At 40.0% G+C, this 25,084-nt stretch overlaps 1 protein-coding gene across 5 annotated transcripts in view; it reads right to left on the bottom strand.

The window, feature by feature from the left end:
- RORA (RAR related orphan receptor A) overlaps positions 1–25,084 on the bottom strand; it is a 734,689-nt gene that overhangs the window by 29,487 nt on the left and 680,118 nt on the right. For all 5 annotated transcript variants that reach the window (XR_009453285.1, XM_059699570.1, XM_059699569.1 and 2 more), the window contains one exon: positions 11,904–11,989. Coding sequence is in view for 4 of the 5 variants with exons in the window: in XM_059699570.1 (XP_059555553.1) it covers positions 11,904–11,989 (86 nt within the window). In the remaining variant the exon portion in view is untranslated. The remainder of the gene's footprint in view (positions 1–11,903; positions 11,990–25,084) is intronic.

Genomic DNA, 25,084 nt, shown 5'->3' with positions numbered 1-25,084 from the left:
ACAGTCATGCTCACAAGGAGAGCTATAAAATTCTAGATAGGAAGGGTCAAGTGGGATTATAAAGTATGAGCCCTGAAGGGAGAGAAGAAAAAGGTTAACCTATGTGACACAGATAAACACCCAACTTTGCATGTCAGACAGAATGAGAACTTGGTCTTCCTTCTTTTTCCCCCACCTTCAACTCTTCTTTTCAGCATTCTTTGGGGTTTCTCAGAGGTTTAAGGATTTAAGAAGTTAAACTAATAAAATATGTAAAGCTAATGAACATGTAAGAGGGAGAAAGATTAGAAGAGTGAGAAGGAAGAGAAGGGTGGAAAGATGGTAGGTGTCTTTCTACTTAAACGTAGATGTATGCTCATAAATGTAGAAGCAGGATCTTGACTGATTGGGGGGCAATTCTGGAGAGGGTTTCACTGAGAAATGAGTGAGCTGAGACATTAGTTCTAGGGGTTGGGGAGTTTGAGGCCACACAGAGAACAGGGACAATACAAGCCAGTGCATGGAGTTTTGGGTGGAATGGAGGAAGTATGTAGAAAGAACAGAAAAAGTGCTGAAGCTGTGAGTTAGTTGGGAAAGATATTAAGCATATGATTTTGGAGTTTTATTTCTAAAAGATGAGCTAATGAATTATTTCATTAGCCTTTTCTTAAAAGTTCATTCTTTACAGATGTCAAAATACATGGAGATGTTCCATTATAAACATATTGAGCTTGAGCAGAGAGGCACCATGATGAATTTCAAGGTAACAGAGCTCCTTGGTGTGACGGTGGCACATTACTCCCACCTAGTGGCAGCAAACTAACATGCATTTATTGCAAAGAGTAAATTAGAAAACAGGCCTTTAGAGGGAGTTGAGAAATGGTCCGTATAGTAGTTCTCAAAAAGCCATGGAATCACCATGGAGCTTCTAAACAAATACTCTTTAGCTCTACTGAACCAGAACTTTTGGAGATGTAGTCCAGGCATACATATTACTTTAAACAATATGAAATTGTCATTTTTGTAGGTCAAAAGAGCAGAAATGTCAATTAAAAACTTTTAAAATTGAATGTACTGGGGTGACACTGGTTAATAAAATTATAGAGGTTTCAGAGGTACATCATCTATATAATGTATTGTGTGTTCACCATCCCAAGTCAAGTCTCCCTCCATCACTATTTACCCGCTCTTTGCCCTCTCCTACCTCCCCAACTCCCTATCCCTCTGGTAATCACAATACTTTGTCTGTCTATTAAGTATCCTTTTTTTTTTGCTTGATCCCTTCACCCCACTCTCTGCTGACAGCTGTCAGTCTGTTTTCTGTATTTATAAGTCTGTTTCTCTTTTGTTTGTTAGTTTATTCTGTACATTAGATGGAACATATAAGTGAAATCATGTGAAAAAAACCCCACAAATGGCCTGGCCGGGTAGCTCAGGTGGTTAGAGCGTTGTCCTGATATGTCAAGGCTGCAGGTTCAATCCCCTGGTCAGGCACATAAAAGAATCAACCAATGAATGCATAAATAAGTGGAACAACAAATCGATGTTTCTCTCTCTCAAATCAATAAATAAAAAAATTGGACCATACCAAACTAGAATGATTTTGTACAGCAAAGGTAACCATAAACAAGATGAAAAGACAGCCCACTAAATGGGAGAATATATTTGCTAATGATACATCTGATAAGGGGTTAATATCCAAAATTTACAAAGAACTTATAAAACTTAACACCAAATAACCCTCCAGGAAATCCAATTAAAAATGGACAAAGGACTTGAATAGACACTTCTCCAAAGAAGACATACAGATGGCCAAGAGACATGCAAAAATGCTCAATATCACTAATCATCAGAAAAATGCAAAGTAAGACCACACTGAGATATCATCTCACGCCTGTCAGAATGGCTGTCATCAATAAGTCAACAAAAAAAATGCTGGCAAGGATGTGGAGAAAAGGGAACCCTGTGCACTGCTGGCAGAAGTGTAGACTGGTGCAGCCACTGTGGAGAGCAGTATGGAGTTTCCTCAAAAAATTAAAAATGGAACTGCCTTATGACCCAGAAATGTCAAGTTGAATGGTAAACATTTTAACAAAGCTTCCTAGAAGATCTGCTGTATTACTTTTTGCAGAACACAGATCTACTCTGGTTTTCTGATTTTGCAGATAATAAAAATGAGGCTCACAATGGTAAGTGACTTATTCAAGGTTGTCCCACAACAGGTAAGAGTCAGTGCTGGGATTCAGACTCTAGTGTCCTAAATCTTAGTGCAGTGCCCACTCACTTCAGTATGGCTCCATGTGTTGGGCTAATAAAATTAATGTCACGCAGCCTTGATTTGCTCATGCACAGCCTCCCTGCACATCAACTTTCTGTCTCCATTTCCACTGGAGAGTGCTTCCTCATTCATTTCACCTAGCTTTCTAAGTGCTTCTCATTGAGTTTTATTTCGATTTTGGCCCTTTATTTCATTCTCTGGAGAACTCTATTACTTTTTTTTTAAAAACAATATGGCACTGTTCATCAATCCCACTACAGTGGAGCTCTCCAGGACCAGGACAGAGGCAAGGGTGTGTGGGAAAAGGCTCATACGAGGTTGCAAGAGCATAATGTTAAAATTTTTATGAGCCGGTTGTTAAACATAATCATTATTATAAATCAACTTTTTAAAAAATTATTATTTTGCTATTATCCATGTTTTGGAGGCTATTTACATCAATGCTATTTGAATGGTGGCAATACTACATAATGGTGTGTTACTGTGCATCGCTTCCCTGCTCTGTAGTCAGTGAGATTACATGTTGGGAGGCTTAACATTGACCTCATGGTGGTCATATTTATACCACAGCAATTGGTAAATGCTCAAATCTGGCTTGATGTATTGTTTTGCTTACTAGCTAGTTTTGAAACGTGACAAACAATATGATAACAATGTGGGTTAAATGTAAAAGTCTGTCATGTCTGCAGCCAGCACATTTTAAATAGTGCACAAAAATTGAGGAAATAAGTACTTAAAAGCTATTATCTGATTCAGTGAAGAAGTTGCTCACGTCATCACGGATGAATGAGTGAAGTTCCAAAATGTCATCCTTGTTTCACTTTCCTCTTATTCATTAACGTAAATAAAATAAATCAACCAACATTCGTGTTGGCACTCCAGTCTTTCGCCAACTGCAGCTACGGGTGTGGATGTAAGAGTTCAGCAAAAGTAAGTGAGACCATTCAGTGGGAATCATTTGTATGAAGTTCATAAATAAAGAGTAGTGTAGATTTTACTCTTTGTAAATTGTGTGAAATTATATTTGTGAAATGTACAGACATACAGACACTGTTTTACAGAGAGCTGGCTGTTAAAAACTGACCAGCGCATGACTGGATTGAGCCTAGCCCTTGCTGGTCCCCAGCTTCCCATCAGGCTGTCTGAATGGTCCTCCCTACTCTGGATAGTAATTTACCCAAAGTGGTGGGCTGGCGTTCATAGCTCCAGCCTCCCCCCTTTCCAGAATCTCTAGGTGAATAGTTTTATCTTCCTTCCAGGCAGAATATATCCCAATCCATTCCCCCTTTCCCAGCCTTGTCTCTTCCCGTGTTTTCTTGCTTGTTCAGTGAAGGGCACCACCTTCACCCCAGTTACTCATGGCAGAAAAATGGTCATCATTTCATCCCTGCTTCCTCCACACTTACGTCCACACAGTCACCAAATTAGGCTATTTCTTGCCACCTTCATATTTCTCAAATTTATCTATCTGTCGTTATTGCATTTTTCTCAAGTTTCCTTACCTATTTTCCCCTTAATTGGTTATTATACAGCCTCGCAACTGGTCTCTCTGTTCACTCCTTCCAATTCATTTTTGCAGTCACTTGAGATCTCTTTCTAAAAACTGTGAACCTGATCAAGTCACTTCCCTGCTTATTAGCCCTCCATGGCTCCCTACTGATGACCAGGCTATGACCACCTGTCCAGGCAACTATCTCCTATAGTCAATCCTCTTCTCAAAAACCACACTTTGGCCAACCCTAAACTACTGCGTTCACAGTTCCTCAAAGGACACCGCCCCCAACCCCAACACACACACACACACACACACACACACACGAGTGCATACTTCCTGGAAAGCTCTCTTCTCCTCTGGATTCACTTTCTCTGACCTTGCCTCTCCCAAGGCTGTTGGAAGAGCCCCTCCCATATGTATCCTTATAGCGCTGTAGGTATCCCCTTAATTCACTGTATTCCTAATCTGCCACCCTCACTGACTGCCTTATTGTTTGTTTCTTTCCAACAACTAACCTGAGACTTAGAGAAATAAACAAATACTTGCTGAATACATGTCTAGAGGGAAAAAATGATGGTAGGGATAAAAACAGTAGTGACAAATGGTAAGAGTTCCTTCCTTTTTACAGCAGCATAGTATTCCATCGTGTAGATGTACCACAGTTTTCTAATCCATTCATCTACTGATGGGCACTTAGGCTGTTTCCAGATCTTAGCTATGGTGAATTGTGCTGCTATGAACATAGGGGTGCATATATCCTTTCTGATTGGTGTTTCTGGTTTCTTACCATTTGCAACGTCATGGATGGAACTGGAGAGCATTATGCTAAGTGAAATAAGCCAGTCAATAAAGGAAAAATACCACATGATCTCACTCATTCATGGATAATAGAGACCATTATAAACTTTTGAACAATAATAGATACAGAGGCAGAGCTGCCTCAAACAGATTGTCAAACTGCAGCGGGAAGGCCGGGGAGGGTTGGGGGGCAGGGGGTAGGGGGGTAAGAGATCAACTAAAGGACTTGTATGCATGCATATAAGCATAACCAATGGACATAAGACACTGGGGAATAGGGGAGGCTAGGGGACTGTCTAGGGCGGGGGGATAAAATGGACACATATGTAATACCCTTTGTAATACTTTAAGCAATAAAAAAAAATGTAATAAAAAAAACACAGTAGTGACAATCAGATGCTGAGCACCTATTACGTATCAGGCACCATGCGGGATTCTTGGCAAACACTGTTAATTTGCAAGTCACAACAACTCTGCAAAGTAAGTATTTTTATACCTGTTGTACAATTAAGAAAATTAAAGTGCAGAGAGGTTAAGACATGTGTCCAAAATCACACAGCTGCTAAGGGGAGGAGCCAGGATTTGAATTCCTGAACCCTGGGCATTTTATTCCAAAGGCTATACACTTCTTACTACACCACCAAAAAAAGCCTTGAGGCAAACATGTAGGCCAGACCTAAAAAAACGGATAAACAACAAAACAAATCAACAAAAAACGCTTTTCAGTTCTGTAATTAAAGTTCCATATAATGGCTCAGACACCAGGTGAGGAAGATGTATGAAGCTCAACAGGTTATTGATTTTATATATATATATAATCTACTTAATAAAAAGCTTTGAAACATACATGGCATTTCCTATTGCGGTGACTAATAGTTTGCCCCCTAGTGTGGGTTGGCTGGACACAGAATTGGGAGTGTGGTTAAGGAGGTCCTCCGGGGTCTTGCCCTAGAGGGCTCCCCTCCTGCCTGGGGCTCCTTCTCAGTGAGGCACAGGCTGAAATGCTGATCTGATGTTTGGTCTTTTGACAATTTTCACTTAATGAATTGATTCCTACAGTTCATTAACATACCCACTTCCACTCTGTATACACATATGTCTTAATTAGCTGCTCATTGGCTGTTTAATTACAAGAAAACAGCTGACAGCTGCCTTGCTGAATTCTAATGGCAGACGCTTTGGAGCGGCTACACATTTGCTTTTGACAACCAAGATTTATTCATAACTTTATGATTTATTATGAATGCTTGCATGCCTGCCCGAATTATTGTATTTTCCAATACAAGTAAAAATCCCGAATTTGGGGAATGTTGAAGTGGGTGTATGTTTCCCTCTCATGGATTTCTGAGGCTGAGAAGAATGGAGAATCATGTATGTAAAGGCATGCACTATGTTAAGATTTTATTTATCTTGGAAACTTTCTGTTGAGAATGTTCAGAAGTGTGGGGATGAGAAAGAAGAAATATCTTTGGATAAACAGGGCAGAAAGCTAATTATCTGGATAAAGGAAAAAAGACTATAGTTGTCAACTTTATAGAGGGGTAGAGAGAGGACATGCATAGATTAAAATTAGGAAGAGAAACAGAAGAAAGGAAAAAATTAAAAGGGGGGGGGAGCGGCAGGAATAACAGTCTCCAAGAAAGTAAATAAATAAGGACATTTGTTTTTTAGAAAAGAACAGGCAACTTCATTAGCAAAACACTTTTATTGTGGTAGTTCCCTCCAATCACAGGGTAGGGCCAGCAAGGGAGTGTTCATTTCCTCTAATCACTGGGGCAGGGACAGGAGGGCATGTTCAGTTCCTTCAATCACAAGGCAGGGCCAGGAGGGTGTGTTCAATTCCTCCAATCATGGGGAAGGGACAGGGAGATTGTGGTTATTTCCTCCAATCATGTGTGAGTCCTACACTCATACATCTGACAGCAATAAATCACAGAAACACAGATCTCTTGAACTATTTCTCATTCAATAATGACTAGCCTCCTTGTAGAATTGTATGTACAAATGATCTCTGATTAAAGCTGACCTCATGTGTCATATTTGGTAAGTGTAGATGTCTGCTTTGCCATATGGTGATCTTCTATACTCAAATCCAGTCCAAGCGACACATTCAACAACAGCGATTCATAAGCAGGCACGAGGGGCCGTAGTCTGAGCCAGACACTAAGTTAGAGCCCTACCTATAACAAGGCCACAAATCCAGCGTTTTTTATAAGTTGAGGAAAGGACTCAATTACTGATACATGATTAAGACCTAAACAAAGAAAAAAATCCAAATCATCTTTATGTAAATTGGGGTTTTAACACATCCTACCACTTGTGCATTTCATCACAGGACTGGAAGATTGAGCTAAGCAAAAATTTTTTTTTATCACCTGTATATAGCAGAACTGAAACTCTGATGTCATAGTATGCAATAATAGCCAAGTCCAATTTTCATTTTAAATGGCTAGCTCTAATAGTGCAGTCCAGCTGTTATAAAACAGTACAATAAAGTGTTTGAACATGAATGCATCAATGCTGGAAAGTGGACAAAACTGGCCAAAGATTAGTGGCATTTCACAACTGAAATAAAAATATTAGAATCCTGCTAAAAACAGTTGGGGCCTAAAAGGAACATTTATGGACATTGGTTTTTAACCTAATACATAAAAAGCTCCAGAAATTGCTTTAGCTTTTTCAGGAATAAATAAATGTATAATTATACAATCTAGATATCTTTCTATTGATAATTTCAGGTGATATATTTGTTAATGCTAAGAAAGTATTCCGAATTCTCCCTTTACTGGGTAAAAGGGGAGGTTTAGCATGACATCTTAAATGTATTATGATAAACAAATACTAGTCTAAGACCTATCAAGAGCAAAGGGTCTTAAATGTAATCAGAAATCAATTTACTAATTCCAATACTCAATTGTACATTAGCAACTGAAATGTTCCAGTGGAAACTGTAGAGCCTGGCTGGTGTGGCTCAGTGCTTGAGCATCGACCTATGAACCAGGAGGTCATGGTTCAATTCCTGGTCAGGGCACATGCCCAGGTTGCGGGCTTCATCCCCAGTGTGGGATGTGCAGGAAGCAGCTGATGGATGATTCCCTCTGATCATTGCTATTTCTATGTCTCTCTCTCCCCTTTCCTTCCTTTCTGAAATCAACACAAATATATCTTAAAAAATAGAAACTGTAGAGCCAAAAAGTCTGTAAGAAAACAGATGAAAAAATTGTGTGTGTTTTTTTATCCTGAAATAAATATTTTATCATCATCATCTGAGCAGCCACTGTATGTAATGAAGCTAGGAACTGAAGTTGAATGATAAATAGGACAATTTTTCAAAAGAAAACCTCAACTAATGGTCATTTTTCTATAAACACTTCTGCATTTTTATTCACTTTGTGAACTTTAACCCTCACATCGATAGCCTCTCATTTTCTTTCTGGCCTTTCCTCTGCCTGCATGTTCCATGGTCTGGCCCCAGCTCCCTGGCAGGTCTACCCTAACTTACCTTACACGCCTCCTAGTGTTCACCCAGGGCTGGGACTAAATTCTGTTCCAAGAGCTCAGAAATGTCTTTACCAACAGAACTAAGTTTGCAGGCCTGGATTCTACATTCTTCTGAAATGAAACATGCAGGGCTTGAGCGGGGCTAGCACACTGTTTCCTCATTATTTCAAAAGAACAAGTAAAATACTTTAAAAATAAAAACCTTATCATAATGGAGCTCTTAAAATTTTTGGAATGGTGTACCTGTCCATCCTTAGCTTACACTACACACAGAAAGTGACCCCTCACTCTAGTCAAACTGGGTTATATGTTGTCCCTAAAATACAACCAAGACATCTCCATCGGTAGGCTCTTGCTGCCTCATGGATATGTCTCCTCGAGTTATATTACAGACTGTGGTCTTACTCTGGTATTTATTTCTTGCTTTCCTATTTAACTTTTCCTCTCTAACAACTAGACCAGTGATGGCGAACCTATGACACGCCTGTCAGAGGTGACACGCAAACTCATTTTTTTGGTTGATTTTTCTTTGTTAAATGGCATTTAAATATATGAAATAAATATCAAAAATATAAGTCTTTGTTTTACTATGGTTGCAAATATCAAAAAATTTCTATATGTGACATGGCACCAGAGTTAAGTTAGGGTTTTTCAAAATGCTGACACGCCGAGCTCAAAAGGTTCGCCATCACTGAACTAGACCGTAAACTGCTTGACGGAAGGATTAGGCCTTCTGTGTCTCTGGATCCCTTACAACACTTATAAAGCGCCTGGTCCCAAGATGGGTGCTCATATGTTTGCTGTTTTTATTGGCAGAGTCTACATAACAAATCACAAATGGTCATAAAAATCGGGACTGGACCCATAGATAACCTGAAATAGCATCTGACTATCCAGAACAGCATTATGCAGGCATAAGGAGTGTGGCCAGGAATGATAACAACAGCCAATCCCTACTGAGTGTTTGTTATGTGCTGGGCACTTTTTGAAGTGCTTTACCAAAATGCACGTGATAACTCTATGAAGTTAACTACAATTGCTATCCTCATTTTACAGATGGGGAAACAGGCACAGAGAGGTTGGGTAGTTGCTCAAACTGGGAAAAAGCAGAGCTGAGATTCAAACCTAGGCAGTCTGGTTCCTGAGTCATAGCACAAGCATGACCCAAAACTGTCTCTCTGCAGGTAGGCCAGGGACCAGGAGAGGGTGAGCAGGGAATAACCAGGAACTAGAGAAAGAGCTACCAAAACGTCTACTATTTTTGCTGTTCGTGGGCAATGCTTACCTGGGCCCATATATGATAAATCATTTCAGTAATTAACCAGGTTCTCTGGTTTCTTGTGGTTTCAATTTTAAATGCAATTTAAAATACATTAAATTGCATTTACATGATTAGCTCTGAAAATGACTGAGTCATTTTTCCCCTCTCATTAGATATCTAGATATCTATTTATATATTTATATATCTAATTATAATTTTTCCTTATGTCTAATGATACTAGCACAGAGATAAATTATTTGCAATTTGTCATAAAGTAACCACCTCCACCTGGTTAGAACATGGTAAATCATTAACCTCAATGGCAAAGGCAGAGGCTCCTGACTTCACCACAACTAGAAATAAAAACATTAGTTATAGCAGAGAGTAACTATTCTGCAGAGTAAACAGTATGTGCATCCGATATAAACACGTGCAATTGTATAGGTCCCAGGCTGGGCACAGGCCCAATCGGTTAATACAGTTAAGTTCTAATTGTTTGTTTCTGTGACTTTGAACAGAAGAACACAGATAACCAAAAACCACTTTGGCATTGAGTCCGTATACTGGTATGGACAAGATTTGAAAGGGTCATCTAGAGAAGTGACAACTGTGACATAATAGCTGCCTGTTGTTTTCCTATTGCTTTTATTTCTGTCATAAACATTGGGGTAAAAAGAAAACACACACAGTGTCAATGCCTATGTAAACACAGTGGTCCTCAGAGAGTCAATTCACTTTTACAGAATCATAGGAAGTAGCCCCACCCCCAGACTCCATTCTTAGACACTCATTTCAGTTTGCTACATAAAACCACATGTGGCATTACTGACAGACTCGGGGGGGCGGGGATCAGGTTCTTGGGCAGAATGAAGATACTCAGAGTGGTTAATACCTAGGAACCTGTCCACTTAAGAAAACACCCTGGTGGCAGGCAGTACACAAAAGTCGCCATTGGGTGGAACTCCAGGTGTGGGAGGACTACTGTCTCTATATCCTTCACCCAGAAAGGCCATGTCATCTTTAGCCGGGAAGGTGTGAGCACAGAGTGGATGAGGGTGAGGTGTTACACCTGCCCAGCCATGTCAGCCAGATTAACTCTGAAAGTCAGTCAGGCGGCTACTGTCACAGGCAGTTCCCTCTCTGAGATGGCGGAGGCCAGGCAGCGGTTTCATTTTGTTTTATTTCGACTCATTAATTCATTTTGAGGGAGGGAAGATGGAGGGAGTAAAAGGGGATAACTTTTTTGTTGATAATCCAGAACCCTGAGGCTTTGAGTGTTACCACAGAGATGAATAATTCAAACACCCCTTTAAGTAGCAGGACCCCTATTCTTAAAAGGCTGGCAATTTTTTAAAAGATTATTGTGTTCCACGGTGTGCAGAAATCTCAAGCTTCATCAAGATGGGCTCAATAGGAAGCATTTGTATGCGTACAAAGTGGCAAATGTTATGATGATTAACAGTAAAACAAAGACTTAAGGAAATTACAAGGCAAATTTTCCTGTGGTCTTTCAGTAGTTATTTGTGTCTGCAGGTGATTTTGAATTTTATGACACTGTATTTTTCTAATTTCTCTAAAGGAGAGCTAACCAAATTCGTGGATTTTATTTTTTGCCTCAGCTTCAAAATGCCTTAGGGCTAAATCAGGCTTGGTTCAGTGGCAATCGAAGGTCTCAGAGCCTTCAGCATGTTTAAATAGCTGCTCTTCTGTTTATTTTGCACTGTTTTATCCTGTAAGCTGTCTCAAGGCTCTTCCAATATAAGCAGGAGGATTTAGATCTCAATAAATTAAAATTTGAATAACAGAGGCAATCTGGGTTTGGGGGTCTTGGAAGATTAGGATAACCATCTCTATTTCCCACTGCCATATTGTGCACGTTCTGTATATATTACCCTGAAATCAGCATCAGTCAAAATTAAAATATTAACAGCAATAAAAATGATAATGTTTAGATTTAAATTGCGCTTTTCAGTTTATAAAGACTTTTATTTACAGTTTTTCATTCTGTTCTTAGAACAGTTTTAAAAGACAGGAAGAATAGGTGTTATGCCCACTTTATAGATGAGGAAACTGAGTCACTAAAATATTAAAACATGCACAAAACTATATGGACAAGTGGTGGCAACAGGGCCAGAACTCATTTCTTTCCAACAGCCTTGCCATAATTTGGCCAGCTGTGTCAACATCTGTGTGCCAACAATAAGAATTTCAATCATATTTTGATTGAATTTATTGCAAATGTCTTCTTATAAAGCTAATAACAGGGACATTATAGAAGTCTAATGTTATCTCTTTTAAAAAAAGATAACCAAAGCGATTATTCATCAGATCAATCAATTCTGGGATTGGAAGTGACAAGCAAGCAATGCTCAAATACCTTTCTCTAGCCTCCTCTTAATTTGATGGAAGGCATAAAAAAACATGTAACTTTTTTACATGTAATTTAACACCAAAATATTCTGTCCTGTCATTTCTCATCACTCAAAATTCCCAAGAGTTGAATTGTTAGACACAGTAGAAATAAAAACCAAGAATTTCAAAGATACAGTCTAACATTAATAGACACAACAACAACAATTAAAAAGGCTTACCTTGCAGCCTTCACATGTAATGACACCATAATGGATTCCTGATGATTTGTCTCCACAGATCTTGCATGGAATAATTTCAATTTGAGCTGCAATAGAAGCACGCAACCAGTTAATTACATTTTCTTTTAAACACCTTATAAAAGCGTTCCCAGATCAGCATTTGTATAGTGAAAACTAATAACCTGCTAAACATTATACTGCATTAACTATTCATTGCTGAACTGTGAGGGTCCCCCTAGAGCCCTGGACTAAATTATGGCTGCTCGTTATATAATAGCTTTCGGGTTATTAAAATGGGCCATTCGAGAAGGTGTTTAAGGACCCACAAGAAGGCTGGAATCAGCATTTCAAAGCCTTCCAGAACCCGAGAGTTCGCAGTTTAGGCCTCAGAGCAAAGCAGATACTAGGATGTTTCCTCCGATCTCATTTTCCATCATTATTTTTAAAAGGTCATAAATCTGTCTTGGCTGAGCACTGTAGCTCGACTGGTCGAGAAAAATATGCTCCAAAAAGTCAAGACTACTTAGGAAAATGATTCAATTCCAAATATTCATGTTACTTATGATGGCAAGTTAAGAATTCCTTACTCATCCTTTTTTAATTAACACAGTTGCCATGTGTTAAAAATGAGTCCATTTGTGTACGATCAAAACCTTTCAACCATAAAGATAATATCCTATCTGGTTTTAATAATAATGAGTCCTGACAAATAGAATAAGTAGCCTCTAAGTTCTTTACTTTGGAAATTGATTTCCTGGTACAGCACGCTTGTGTTTCTATCCAACTGATTACTTAAAGATGCCTCATGCTTAAAAAAATACATATATATATATCTCTATATATATGACACCAAAGTTCTCAAATATAACAACATACATTTCTAAGCAAACACATTATATCTTGAGCAAAGCTGGACATAGCATAATTAAGGATTAAAAAATAACCAATGGATAAAATAATTAGGCAAGACAAAGTACTTGGATCAACTATGAAATAAAATTTGTATATGAAAAAAGAGAGACCCACACTGAGGTGTATATACAGGATGGCAGTGTTCACCAGTCTACCTGGAATGTTCCATTAGGGTAGGTTTATTTTCCATGGTTTTCATTACTGGATATCATATCAGATTATCTACAAGTCACACACACAAACACAAAGGCCAAGTGCCCAAGTGTATTTCATTTTCATATAGCTCCTATCTGGCCCCATGCCTTACACAAAGCAATGATGTAAGTTACGCGATATAAGTAACACATTTACACACAGCCCACTCTTTCTTCCAATGTAATCCCATATCCTGGGATAATTTCCACAACACTTACTTTGAATTTCATGTGATGTTGTATTCAACAATTACAGCACACATGAAATTCTTGGATTTAACCTGATTATAAAGCACGTGTGCCTGCTAACTTCCTTTCAAGGGAACTAGTACAAGTACTGACCAGGGAGTGCAAGCTAATCAGAGTCCTTTTGCTATGAGTCACTTTTAGTGTTGAGATACTGAGTTTTATTGTCCAGAGTTAGAGATGGTTCAAAAAAATCATGTCCAATATATTTTCCATAATCCTGAAGCTTTCTAAAACCCAATAACGCTGTCTTTGTATACTGTCAAATATGTCTATTTGTGAGTTATACAACTTAATATGTTATAAGGTTTCATTTAACAAAAATGATCACCTCCAAGTCTGTCTCCTTATCCTTAGCACCTAGGAAAATTCTCTATGAAATCTGAAACCTAATAATGTTTCACAGTTGTGGTCCCTCCAATATTCTAATACAGTCGAGGCAAAGTTTTGTCCTACAGAGTGTCTGCAACTGGAGACGATATAGCTAACGCCCAACGTTTTTCAGGGACTCACAAAAGCCAAGGGGTAGCTGAAAGGTGATATCAGGTGAGAGTTATTGCCTGGGTTTTCCCATCTGAATTAACTAGTCTATAATGAGAACCTGCCTCCCAGACCCTGACCCCTAAGGAATCGAATAATTAGGCAACACAAAGTACTTGGATCATCTATTAAACAAAATTTATACGTGGAATAAAGAAGACTGGCACCAAGCCGCTTCTGCGAATGTCTCACCTCAATCTATACTCACAGAAATTAGACACAGGCAAACCTGGTTAGGCCCTATGGGTTCAAGTCAGCATCAAAATTATCTGATGCAATTAAAGCAGCACTAGTGTTAAACAGGCTTTTCAAGCGTTATCCTGATTCCATCTTAACAATGGAGAGATCAACACATCTAGTTAGTCCTTTATAAACTACTAGTGGCCCATGCGAGAGGTGCCGCTTGCCCCAGCTGTCCGCCCGGCCCGCCGCCACTCATAGCTCTCCCCACTTGTAGCTCGCTGCCCCGCCCTCCTATAGCTCTCTGCTGCTTGTAGCTCGCTGCCCTGCCCTCCTGATGATCTGTCATTACATGCCACGGCGTAACAACCATTTGCATATTACCTCTTTATTATATAGGATGAAGGCCCTGGGCAGGCCCTATTGGGAACACTGAGTAAAACTGTGCCTGGATCAAATGGAAAATGGCATATTTCTGTTGAGTGGGCCTGGATTATTAGTGGATTACTCATTAGAGGTGAAATGATGACCTTTAAGCCAATGATCAAAATGCCTGCTAATGGCTGCTGTAATCCTGCCAGTGATACAGAGGGGTCTGCTCGGGATAGGAGTGGTTGTAGGAGTGCCACTCTGGCCCAGCACTCTCACCATTGGAATGGCTCATGGTCTGGCTAGGGGGAGGGTGGGTCCTTGTTAGCCTGAGTCAGGCTCTCAAACTCTTGGTCTTCAGTCTTGTTTCAGCTCCTGAGACCCAGAAATCAGGATTTTAAAAAAGATTCCCAGGTGATTCTAATGTGCAGCCAAGGTTGAGAAGCACTGCCCTAGGGCCTAGGGCAGTGATGGCGAACCTTTTGAGCTCGGCGTGTCAGCATTTTGAAAAACCCTAACTTAACTCTGGTGCCGTGTCACATATAGAAATTTTTTGATATTTGCAACCATAGTAAAACAAAGACTTATATTTTTGATATTTATTTTATATATTTAAATGCCATTTAACAAAGAAAAATCAACCAAAAAAATGAGTTCGCATGTCACCTCTGACAGGCGTGTCATAGGTTCGCCATCACTGGCCTAGGGTCTTCCAGATCTGGAGGACACTCAAGCTAAGATATATTTCACAAGATTTATGGAGGCCAGTGAGTCATCTATACTCACTGTGGATGACTTGTATTTTCAAGCAGGAGGCCATCTGTCAGCCACTGTATTTGTGCTTAGTTCCAGTGGGCAATGTGGGCCAAAGAATCAGAATTCATTACAACAAGCTTCACTAGGAAGCTCATGGTAATTATGGTAATGGGAAGGTTCTCCAAAGCAAGGTTCAGGGGTTCTGGCTGGTCCGACCAAACTATTCTACTAGCCTACCTCCTGGGGAGCAATCTTATCTCAGAAGACAATTTCAGTTACAAGTGCTCTTTAAGAAATGACTGAAATGCACCTGCTCCAAAGAGTAAACTCGCTGAATGTGATCTGATCACACATGTTGATATTTCCAGAAAGCAAACATTTGCAGATTGGAGCAGGGCACTCAGCCTTCCATTTAATCTAACAATGCACAAAAGCCGCCCCCTCCACCTTTTAGTCAATTTACAGAATTCAACAGTAACACTGAGAATAAAAAAAAAAATGTAGTCATTGACTTGCAAATTTTTCAAAAGGAAGGCAGTTTAGTTCCATAAATTTTAGTTTTCAGTCCAATAAGAGGGAAAAGGCAGAAAACCCCTTGCCCTGTGCTGTCCATCCCTCAGGCTTTTCCATTTTCCAACAGGCAGTCTTGTGTCTTTTCAAAATAATCTTCTTTTAACACAAATTATGAGTCTTGGCCCATAGATACACTGCACGCGTGAACTCAGCCAGTATTTCAAAGGATGAGTTCTGTCAGACACCACTCCTGTCACAAGTATATTGATTAAATTAGCCCACATACATATTCATCTTAGCAAAGAGGTTTATTGTGTGGGGGAATATCTGAAGCAAGAGGCACACAGATAATCATGAATTGGCTTAACAATGAACAATCTTGCTATGAAAAATTCTAATTTGCCTACATTTTCAGCTCTATTGCCTAAATAATTTGCTCTCTCATGCGCCCTGAGTAATTCAAGCAGGCGCTCCACACCTGCAGAGGCAAATTTCTGCAGCTTCAAGGAGTTGACAACAAGCGGCAGCGGGGCATCAGGAAATCCGACAATGCAAGTGTGCTAATTAGCCAAGTGGTCCTTGGGCTGGGCTGTCACTGAGCCTTGGATGCACTTCCACACAAAGTTTGCTTTTTGCTTTTAATTATAAAAGGGACAAGAACATGGGCACTGGCATTCTAACACCTCATTTATTTCTCAGGACCTATTGTGGGATATATCTTGGTCTTGAGAAAAATGTCTGTTTTCCCAAAGAATTAAAAAAATACAATAGTATGAGTTATACCCATCACTTCACTCTCGATAAATAGTGAACGTGTATTTGTGTTTATAATGCAAGGCATGGTTGCATTTACTTCAACAATCCTATGAGGTTGGTGGCATCATTATCACCATCATGACCATCTACATTTTTCAAGTGAGAAGACAAATTCAGAGAGGCTAAATAACTTGTCCAAAGTCAGAATGCTAGGAAGAGATAAGACTGAAAGTTGGGCACATTTTGTCCTTTTTTCTAACTAAAAATTTAGGGCTCCCACCCGGCCAGTGCAGTTCAGTGTGGTTGAGCTTTGACTTATGAACCAGGAGGTCATGGTTTGATTTCCAGTCAGGGCACAAGCCTGGGTTGCAGGTTCGATCCCCAGCCCAATCAATGGTTCTCTCTCATCTTTGGTATTTTTCTCTTTCTCTCCCTCTCCCTTCTCCTCTGAAATCAATAAAAATATATTTTTTAGAAAGCATGTTATTTAAAAAAAATGTAGGGTTCCCGCTTCTCACCATTCTGCACTGCCAAGATCCAATCTCTCCAGTAACAAACATCAGGAGATTACTGCCCTTGGTATGCAACCATTACCAAGGATCAAAAGACATGTTATAAGTCATTTGGTTAAACTTACGTACTATTTCGAACTGATATCAAGATGTCTTTCTGGGAGTTACCTGACTAGTTTAAAACTGGAAGTAATCATCAACCTTCTAAGTCATTCTCCTCAATTTTACAAAATTCCAAGTAGTTTTTTTTATTTTTATTTTTATTTATTTTTTTTATTGCTTAAAGTATTACAAAGGGTATTACATATGTATCCATTTTATCCCCCCGCCCTAGACAGTCCCCTAGCCTCCCCTATTCCAAGTAGTTTTTGACCTTAAGGTGACTGATTCCAAGTTTTAATAATTTTTAAGGCTGGGAAAGTTACTTAACCTCTCTGAACCTCAGTTGCATTTGTGGAGATTCAATGATATGATATATAAATGACACAGCACATAAACGATTATTATATATGTATATATATAGTATATATTCTATATATATGCACATCACGCAGTTTTTAGAAATTGTTGGCACTCAACACACAGTCATTATTATTATTGTTATTGTTGATAAGAAATCCTGCCTTATAGCGAAATGAAATTATTTTCTGCAGTCCGTAAGCTCTTTCCAAAGTGGGGATAGAGAAAAGCTGCTTAGCCTCCAAATAATATGACAGGCAGTTCATACCAGCCACCACAGCAATCCTTTGCAGCACTGGCACTTAACTGCCTGCTGCACACAGTGCATGTGGCAATCAGGTGTGGATATGTCCTATAGAATTTGCTATTAATAATGGTAAAGAGACTAAACATTTTGATGGGTTCATATAAAAGTAAACTTATATGGACCCAAGGTTACCCCAATAATACCTTTCATCCAGCTCACTTGCACAATCACATATTTTCTTGCATTAGACTGCACAGGGCGGGGTTCCTGCTGGCTTGCCAGGAAATAGCTAAACCCTGGATACGCCCATGAGAATATGTCACATAAGAATGGCAAGTAATTTCGTGTGTCTTGCAAAAATGGTCAAGAGCTACTGGTTTAAAAAATACCTTTTACGTCAATTTGTTGACAGTGTTTTTTGTTTGTTTGTTTTTTGCTTTTCTGGAGGGAAAATATTGAGGACTTTTTACTTGCTATGTTACATACTTCTGATGTTTGAATTTTTTACAACCAGCATGTATTACTTTTGTAAGCAGGAAAACCAATAAAGATTAAAAAGAAAAACCCCAAGGCATTTGATTTTATTTTCGGTAAAATGGCTTGAGTCCTTCATGGATTAGTCACTTTATTTTATCCCCAGTTCAAAACTGCTGGGTATTAAAGGCTCTGCATGGCCTGACGACAGCCCGGCGTGCATGTCAAGGCCGGATGGTGGAGTGGCGTAGCCTTTGCCTGCTTCCCTGAAGCAATGCTGGGAATTCCTGGCTTCTAGAGTCTTGTGGCCCCTCTGGTCTAGCCACCTCCTAGCTCCAAGGACATTGTGCCCTGCCCAGTGGAGCCCAGGCCCAGGGGGCACACGTAGGGGCCGACATTCATCTGGTTGTGAGTCCTGCCACAGAGGCTGGAACAGCCTGGCTAAGGGAGCCTTTTCCTAATTTGTCTGCCCAGATGGGAGCCTTTTTTCAAACCATCTTTCTAGAGGTGGCGCCCTCCTCTGCAGTTTGCAAAGGTTCTGTGTGTGGTGGTTGTGGCTACTCTTGCTGCTGCTGCCCCTGAAAGCCCTGGCCACCCCATACATGGGTTTGCAGAGAGCTCTCAGTACATCTCATGGTGGCTTCGAACGCTTTGGCTCATTTTGTCATCCTGGACCCTGGCTTGGAGTGCAGCATGAATGTCTCCCATGACCTAGCCCAGGCTTGTTCCATAGTCCTTCGGGGAGGGAAGGGCTGAGTTTTAATTGCATACTATGCAAACGGGTAATCAACTTATTCTCCCATTTTGTCCACTAAATATATACTAAATATGATATTCATATGTTTCCTTAGTCGAGTCTTTTCTTCCACTGATTTTGGATTCTTTCATGACAGCACTTGATCTTCACTAAACATCACCTAAGCAATTAGCCCCCTAATTGGAAAAGCCTTACCCCTTTGGTATTGACTCGTGGTCATTTCTGGCAGCAACAATAATGCCTGATATTTGCAGGGTTCTGAAAGTTTTTGTCTTCATTAGCTTGCTTAAATTTTGGTGCTCACAACAACCCTGAATAGCGGGTGGGTATCATTATGCCCATTCTACAGATGTGGAAAATGAACCTCAGGAGGATTAAGTGACTTATGTCTAGATTTCCCAGTATCTACATAATTGTAAAGGTAGATACCAAAGATAGATGCCAGCCATAAAGCAGAAAGACTTGGTGCTTCATTCCTTTTAAAGATTATTTGGTGCCTTTAAATTTATGTTATGATCTCCCTGGGGAACTCAAGGGGAGATGATATGAGAGTAAGAAATGGAGGTCTATCCATCTAAGAAGTGGAGTTGGCAATCTTTCCAAGGCTCCATCAGACCCTCCACTCCTTGGATGGCCTCAAGCAAGTCACTTACATCTCCACTTCCTCCATCTATAAAATGGGAATAATTCTTACCTCCCAGGCAGGTGGTGGTAAATGAATGCTCGCAAAGCTCTTTGAAGATGAAAAGGCCTACATAAATGGGAGGGAAGCTTTAGGAAGCTTGGCATATCGTTCTTGGCAAGGACCAGGACGCCGCGCCCTCACTACCCACTACAGGCTCTGCCACAAGGGGAATACTGAATACACGGAACTGTAATTTTCACCTGCTAGCTAGACTGAGTTTTTTTTTTTTTTGAAATTGTTGGCTCCTAAAATGCCTTCCTGAGAGACCAATGCATCCAGATGTTAGTATTTTAGTCTCTGCTTGAGAGAAAAAGAGCACATCGAAGGAGAAGTCACCTCTCTATACCAGCTGTCACCAGCAAAGTCACTCAACTAAACTCTCACCCGGGCTTGCATGGTTTCGCAGGAGCATCGTGGATATGGCAAGATCCCCATGTATAAATACAATAAACATATGTGTCATCCTCTGACATCTTGAGCCTTAGTATTAAGTTGATATCTGACTCAAAGGGCCCTGCCAAACTGTAAACATTAAAGAAAAAAGTCCCGTGCCTTACTTGGCCCCCTCCCAAGTCCTATCCCTTGCCTACTGTTTAAAACCACTTCTTAAAGGCTTTAACTTGACTGTGGTTTCTGCTGAAAACGCAACAGCTTTTTAAAAATCATTGATACAGATACATAAGCATGCCTTAAACAACTGAGAGGTCAAGCATTTGCAAATAAAATAGATCTAAAATAAAAGACAAAATTGGAGTTTTGGAACTTCGACTATTCCCTTCAGTCTTTATACAGGTAACGGCGCATAAGAGTTAAAACACAGGGCCAGAATGCCCCATCGAAATTCAAAGAAAGCGGAGCTGTGTTTGTAGGAAATCTCTGAAGCATAAGGACAACAGGCACATCTTCTCATGTGGCTTTCTGAGAATATGCAGCCAGTTCTGACAATGGGAACAGAATATTAATCCTTTGTAATATGCTTCTATCCCTACTAGATTAAGCTTTCCAGAGAAACTGACTCACATTCCCTGATGCATATGTATCTCTGCTAAAAGCCAAAAACAAATGAGCTCTTTGTCCCTAGACAGGGAAATTCTGTCAAATCAGAGAGAAAGAAGACTTTTCATATAGAAGAACAATGGATAACTTTGATTTTTAGAATCATTTCTCTCAAGAATTCTCCTACTACACAGTTATACACAAAAATACCTAAATCTGAGGCAATTGACTCTTTACCTTTTTGGGTAACTAGGTAGTAACCAACTAAAGCCTTGAATAAATTAATTGAATATCAAGAGAAGCAGCTTCCCAACTTCACTTCGCTTATCCAGTGCGTCAAATCTAGAATAAATTATCATCCAATAGAAGGTGATGCCATTAAGATCAGCAATACGAGTAGTTTCTTCTTTTTTGGTTTTTCAATTTAACATCTCTATTGCCTTTGTAAACAATGAAACATATTTGTTGCTGAGAATTTGTGGGGTTTTGAGAAATCAGGGACCAAGACAGAGGTATCTGGCCATTTGGCCAAATTACTCCCAATTGGAATAGGTCCCTCTAAGATTTTAGAATTAACTGCATTTTTTTCCATATATAATTCTGGAAAATCTTCTAGGACCTTGAGATCAGAAGCATCTAATAAAAATCCTCCTCTTGAACCTCTCAGTGTGGGTTAACTGTCATTTCATATCAGCAGGAAAGAGAATCCACTTTATAGTACTAAGTGGTTAGACTCTGCTGAAGGGAAATTCCCAGTAACTTCTTTTCCAACTATGGGTGTGTGTCCCTTATATAATTCTGGATCGTACTAGACAAAAAAAGTCACAGAACTGCCTCTAATCTTATCTAGCAATCAACCTCACTCTAGATATCAATACCTTTTTCCCCTTAACAAGAACAATTTTGCCACATTTAGGTTAAGTCTTCCTTTGCTCACAGTTGAGAGCAACGGGGTCAGTCAGCTCTTTGCTTTCATCATTCAGAGTCTGTTTTTCATAACAACAGAAAAGAACATCTTTAAAACCAAACCAAATCTGTAGATCTTATCTCATTTCTGCGTAGCCAAACACATCAGAATTACTTTTACTGCATTTTATGAAATAACCTTCCTTTACACAATTCCCACTAAGTTCTCATATCTAAGTCCAAGAAGATAACCACTCCATTTTATAGCTCTCTTATCTTTGCATCTGCCTATGCATACCTCAAGCTATACCCATTGTACAATCTTGGTACTTCTATTTAGATGCTTTTACTTTTTTTAAATGGGTACATATAATATAAAAATAAACAAACCTGGTGCTTCAATTACAAGCCCAAAGACAGGAAAATGTATTGACACAGAAATGAGTCTTATAACAAATAGGACATTTATTTAAATCTATATCAGTTCTATGACTTCTATGAGTATGGCATACAGCATACAGCTTAGCATACAGCATTAAAGTTCACTGAATAAATCATTCAAAACATTCTGTTCGCCTCAGAATACTCCTTAAAGAACCAAAGTCTTCTACCTCAAAAGTCAGCCATTGATTGCTAATTCCAATTGCACAATTTCTATGACCACTTACAGTGCCATCACAAAAGTCAGCTGGATGCAGAGATGCAGAAGTGGGTCAAAATAACAGGAATCTAGGTTAAGTCACCAAAGCTTACAAGGTAAAGGAACCCATTGCTTCTTTCCATTCGCGTGGATGGTTTTTTTGAATATCAGTTATTGTTCATTGAATAGATCACTTAAGAAATATTCCCCAACCAAATTAAGTTTGAATTCATGGCAAAAGATTGGAAATAATTATAACTTTAAACCTTGAAAATACATTCACACTTCTCTGTATTAAGCCATAGAGGACTAAAATGACAACAGATCCATAGTCATAGCCATAGACTGGTGAAACCAAAACCTTCTTGGTCTACAGGCCATTTTAGTGGGTGAGGATGGTTAAGAGGATAACCCCACAGCCCAGATCCCCACTTAATGCTTTCTCCCACTTCACAAAGTCTCCCTACAATTAACTGGGAGAACAGAACTTTGGGCAAGAGCCCAGGGAAGGGTCTGGTCTTATTAAAAATCACAAGCAAATTACTTAGACTTGCCAGAAAGAGAAGTGTACCAGGTAGGTGTTGCCATATTAATCATTTTAAGGCTGTAGGATCTTGAAGGATCAGTGAACAACTCCCCCTGGAAGAAAAGTTCTACTAGGTTCTCAACCTACAATTTCCAGGACGTAGCCAATGACATAAAAACAATAGACATGGCGAGTTCTAAGCTTTCAAATAAATACATCAAAGATGCACCTCAGGAATGCAGTTCAATGTTGTTGATCTTTTGAAAATTCTCTTTCATAATGCTTTTCTAAGACAGGCAGTGCGGCCAGGCCGAGGAATAACCAGCCAAATGGCCTGAAGACTGTGCTCTGACACTCTCTCTAAACACATGCTCTTTAAACTTGCTTATTAGAGAAACATTTTCATTCTTAATTGAAATATATAAGATCAATCAGAAAACAGATAACAATACTTGCTGAAATCTAATGCACGTGTATTGCTATGGCCCATGCCAACGGGGAGAAAGCAGAGCAGGAGGCTGTGTCTTCAGAGGAAAGGGAAAGATAGAAAAAGGCAGCAGCGCCTTGGGGACGTTAAGCAGCTGTGAGACATGAGGAGAAGGAATGCTCTGGACCAAGGTAAGAGATTGACAGATTTATTTTAAGAAGGTCTGACATCTAAGCATCATTTTACAGACTACAACACCTAAGAAATGTCATCCCCCTCCCCCAAACAAAAGGAAATGTATATCTTGGGTGTTTATCTTGAAGCTACCTATTTTTATGTAAGTCATGCCATGGAGGTAAGGTAAGAATGCCATAGCCATGAGAAGATAGCAAAATAAGGTTTGCAACATCATCCCATTTTCAGTTTCTACTCCTGGAGTCCAAGGAGCTTCTCTTGCCTGCAAACATTTCACGACCCATCCTGAACGTCCTGCTATCAGCCTTCCAGCATTCGGCAATGTGTCTGCCTCGTGAGTGAGTGAGTATGACATTATCATTGGAATAAGTGCATCTTCCTAATTTGCAGTAAAAGCGCACCATTCACACACTTTGATATTTCAGTAAAACAAGGTTCTGAAGTGCGTTTCACAAGTGACAGTGGCACACTTCACATCAGAAGGAAACACGGTCTGATGGCTAACAGCGGCAGTGGCTATAGGCACATCTTACTGTCCCAGCAGGAGCTCAGAATAGCAGGTCCCTTTTAATGCCAATGGCTGCTACCATCTTAAATCATTATCATCATCCACACACACACACACACACACACACACACACACACACACACACACACACACATCACACATTCCACACACTCACACCCAGCTCCATCCAGCTGCCAGTCCCACCACCACTTGCTGAGAACCTGCATGACTAGCATCAGGGATGCAGAAGGTACATAGAGCCTGCCAGCACCCCTCCTCTTGTTACATTAGCTTCACTGTGTATGAATTAGGGATGGAAGAGAAAAATTTTTTGAAAGGAGTTGAGTACAATCTTGAAGGTAAAGCGTCAAGATTGAGTTTGTAAGCTCTAGAGCCTGGGGTTGAATCCCAGCCTGTCACGTACTAGTCACGAGAAATTGAGGAGATTTCTTAACCTGTGCCTGATCTTCCTCACCTTGAAAAGGATCCCTACCTCATTATCTCATTATTATATGATGCCCAAATACAGTGCCTGTTGAATCAGTGCCTAGCTCATAGTAAGTGCTCAATAATGTTAGCTATCATCATCACTTATCTTTTTTTAATGTTTAAAAATTGATTTTTAGAGGTAGAGGAAGGGAGAGGGAGAGGGAGGGAGGGAGAGAGAGAGAGAGAGAGAGAGGGGGAGAGAGAGAGAGAGAGAGAGAGAGAGAGAGAGAGAGAGAGAGAGAAACAACTATGTGAGAGTGAAATATAGATTGCCTTCTGAATGAGCCCACAACCTGGGCATGTGCCCTGACTGGGAATTGAATTAGCAATCTTTCTTTCGGTGCATGGCACAACACTCAACCAACCGAGCCACACTGGCCAAGGTAACCAACATTTATCTTTTAAGGATGGTGGTATTTGGCAAGAGTTGCAACTGGAGTTGAGGGAATTATTAGAAGAATGAAGAGGGATAGGTCATTATGTTTCTTTTAGTTGAAGACTTGGAGTTTAGCAGCTTTATTTCTAATGCAGAGGCCTAACAGAAGTGACAGCAGGTACAAAGCATGACTGGAAGAAACCAGTGCGCATTATGTCAGCTGCCCACTTTGTGGGAAAGCCCACAGCCTAGCCTCTTGGAGAGGTGGTAAGTGGAGGAAGTGAGAGAGAGAGAGAGACCTCTAAGAGCTGTGTGGTGAAGTGGGGAAAAGACTGGACTAAGGTTAGGAGGCTTCTACCTGTGTAATGAGCAACTTTTACAAAACACCTGTCACACTTTGTGACCACCTTCCTCCAGGGCTCAGCTCCCTCATCTGCTCTCGGGTAAGTGCTGCAGACCTGGGCCCGCTATCTCACACTGCCATTTGATGAGTAAGAGTGAGTCAAATTGTCACCTCC

Source organism: Myotis daubentonii, chromosome 1 (genome assembly GCF_963259705.1).
Source record: "Myotis daubentonii chromosome 1, mMyoDau2.1, whole genome shotgun sequence".
Lineage (NCBI taxonomy): Eukaryota > Metazoa > Chordata > Mammalia > Chiroptera > Vespertilionidae > Myotis > Myotis daubentonii.
The sequence above is the reverse complement of the archived record's forward strand: the minus strand, read 5'-3'. Positions and strand labels throughout refer to the sequence as shown.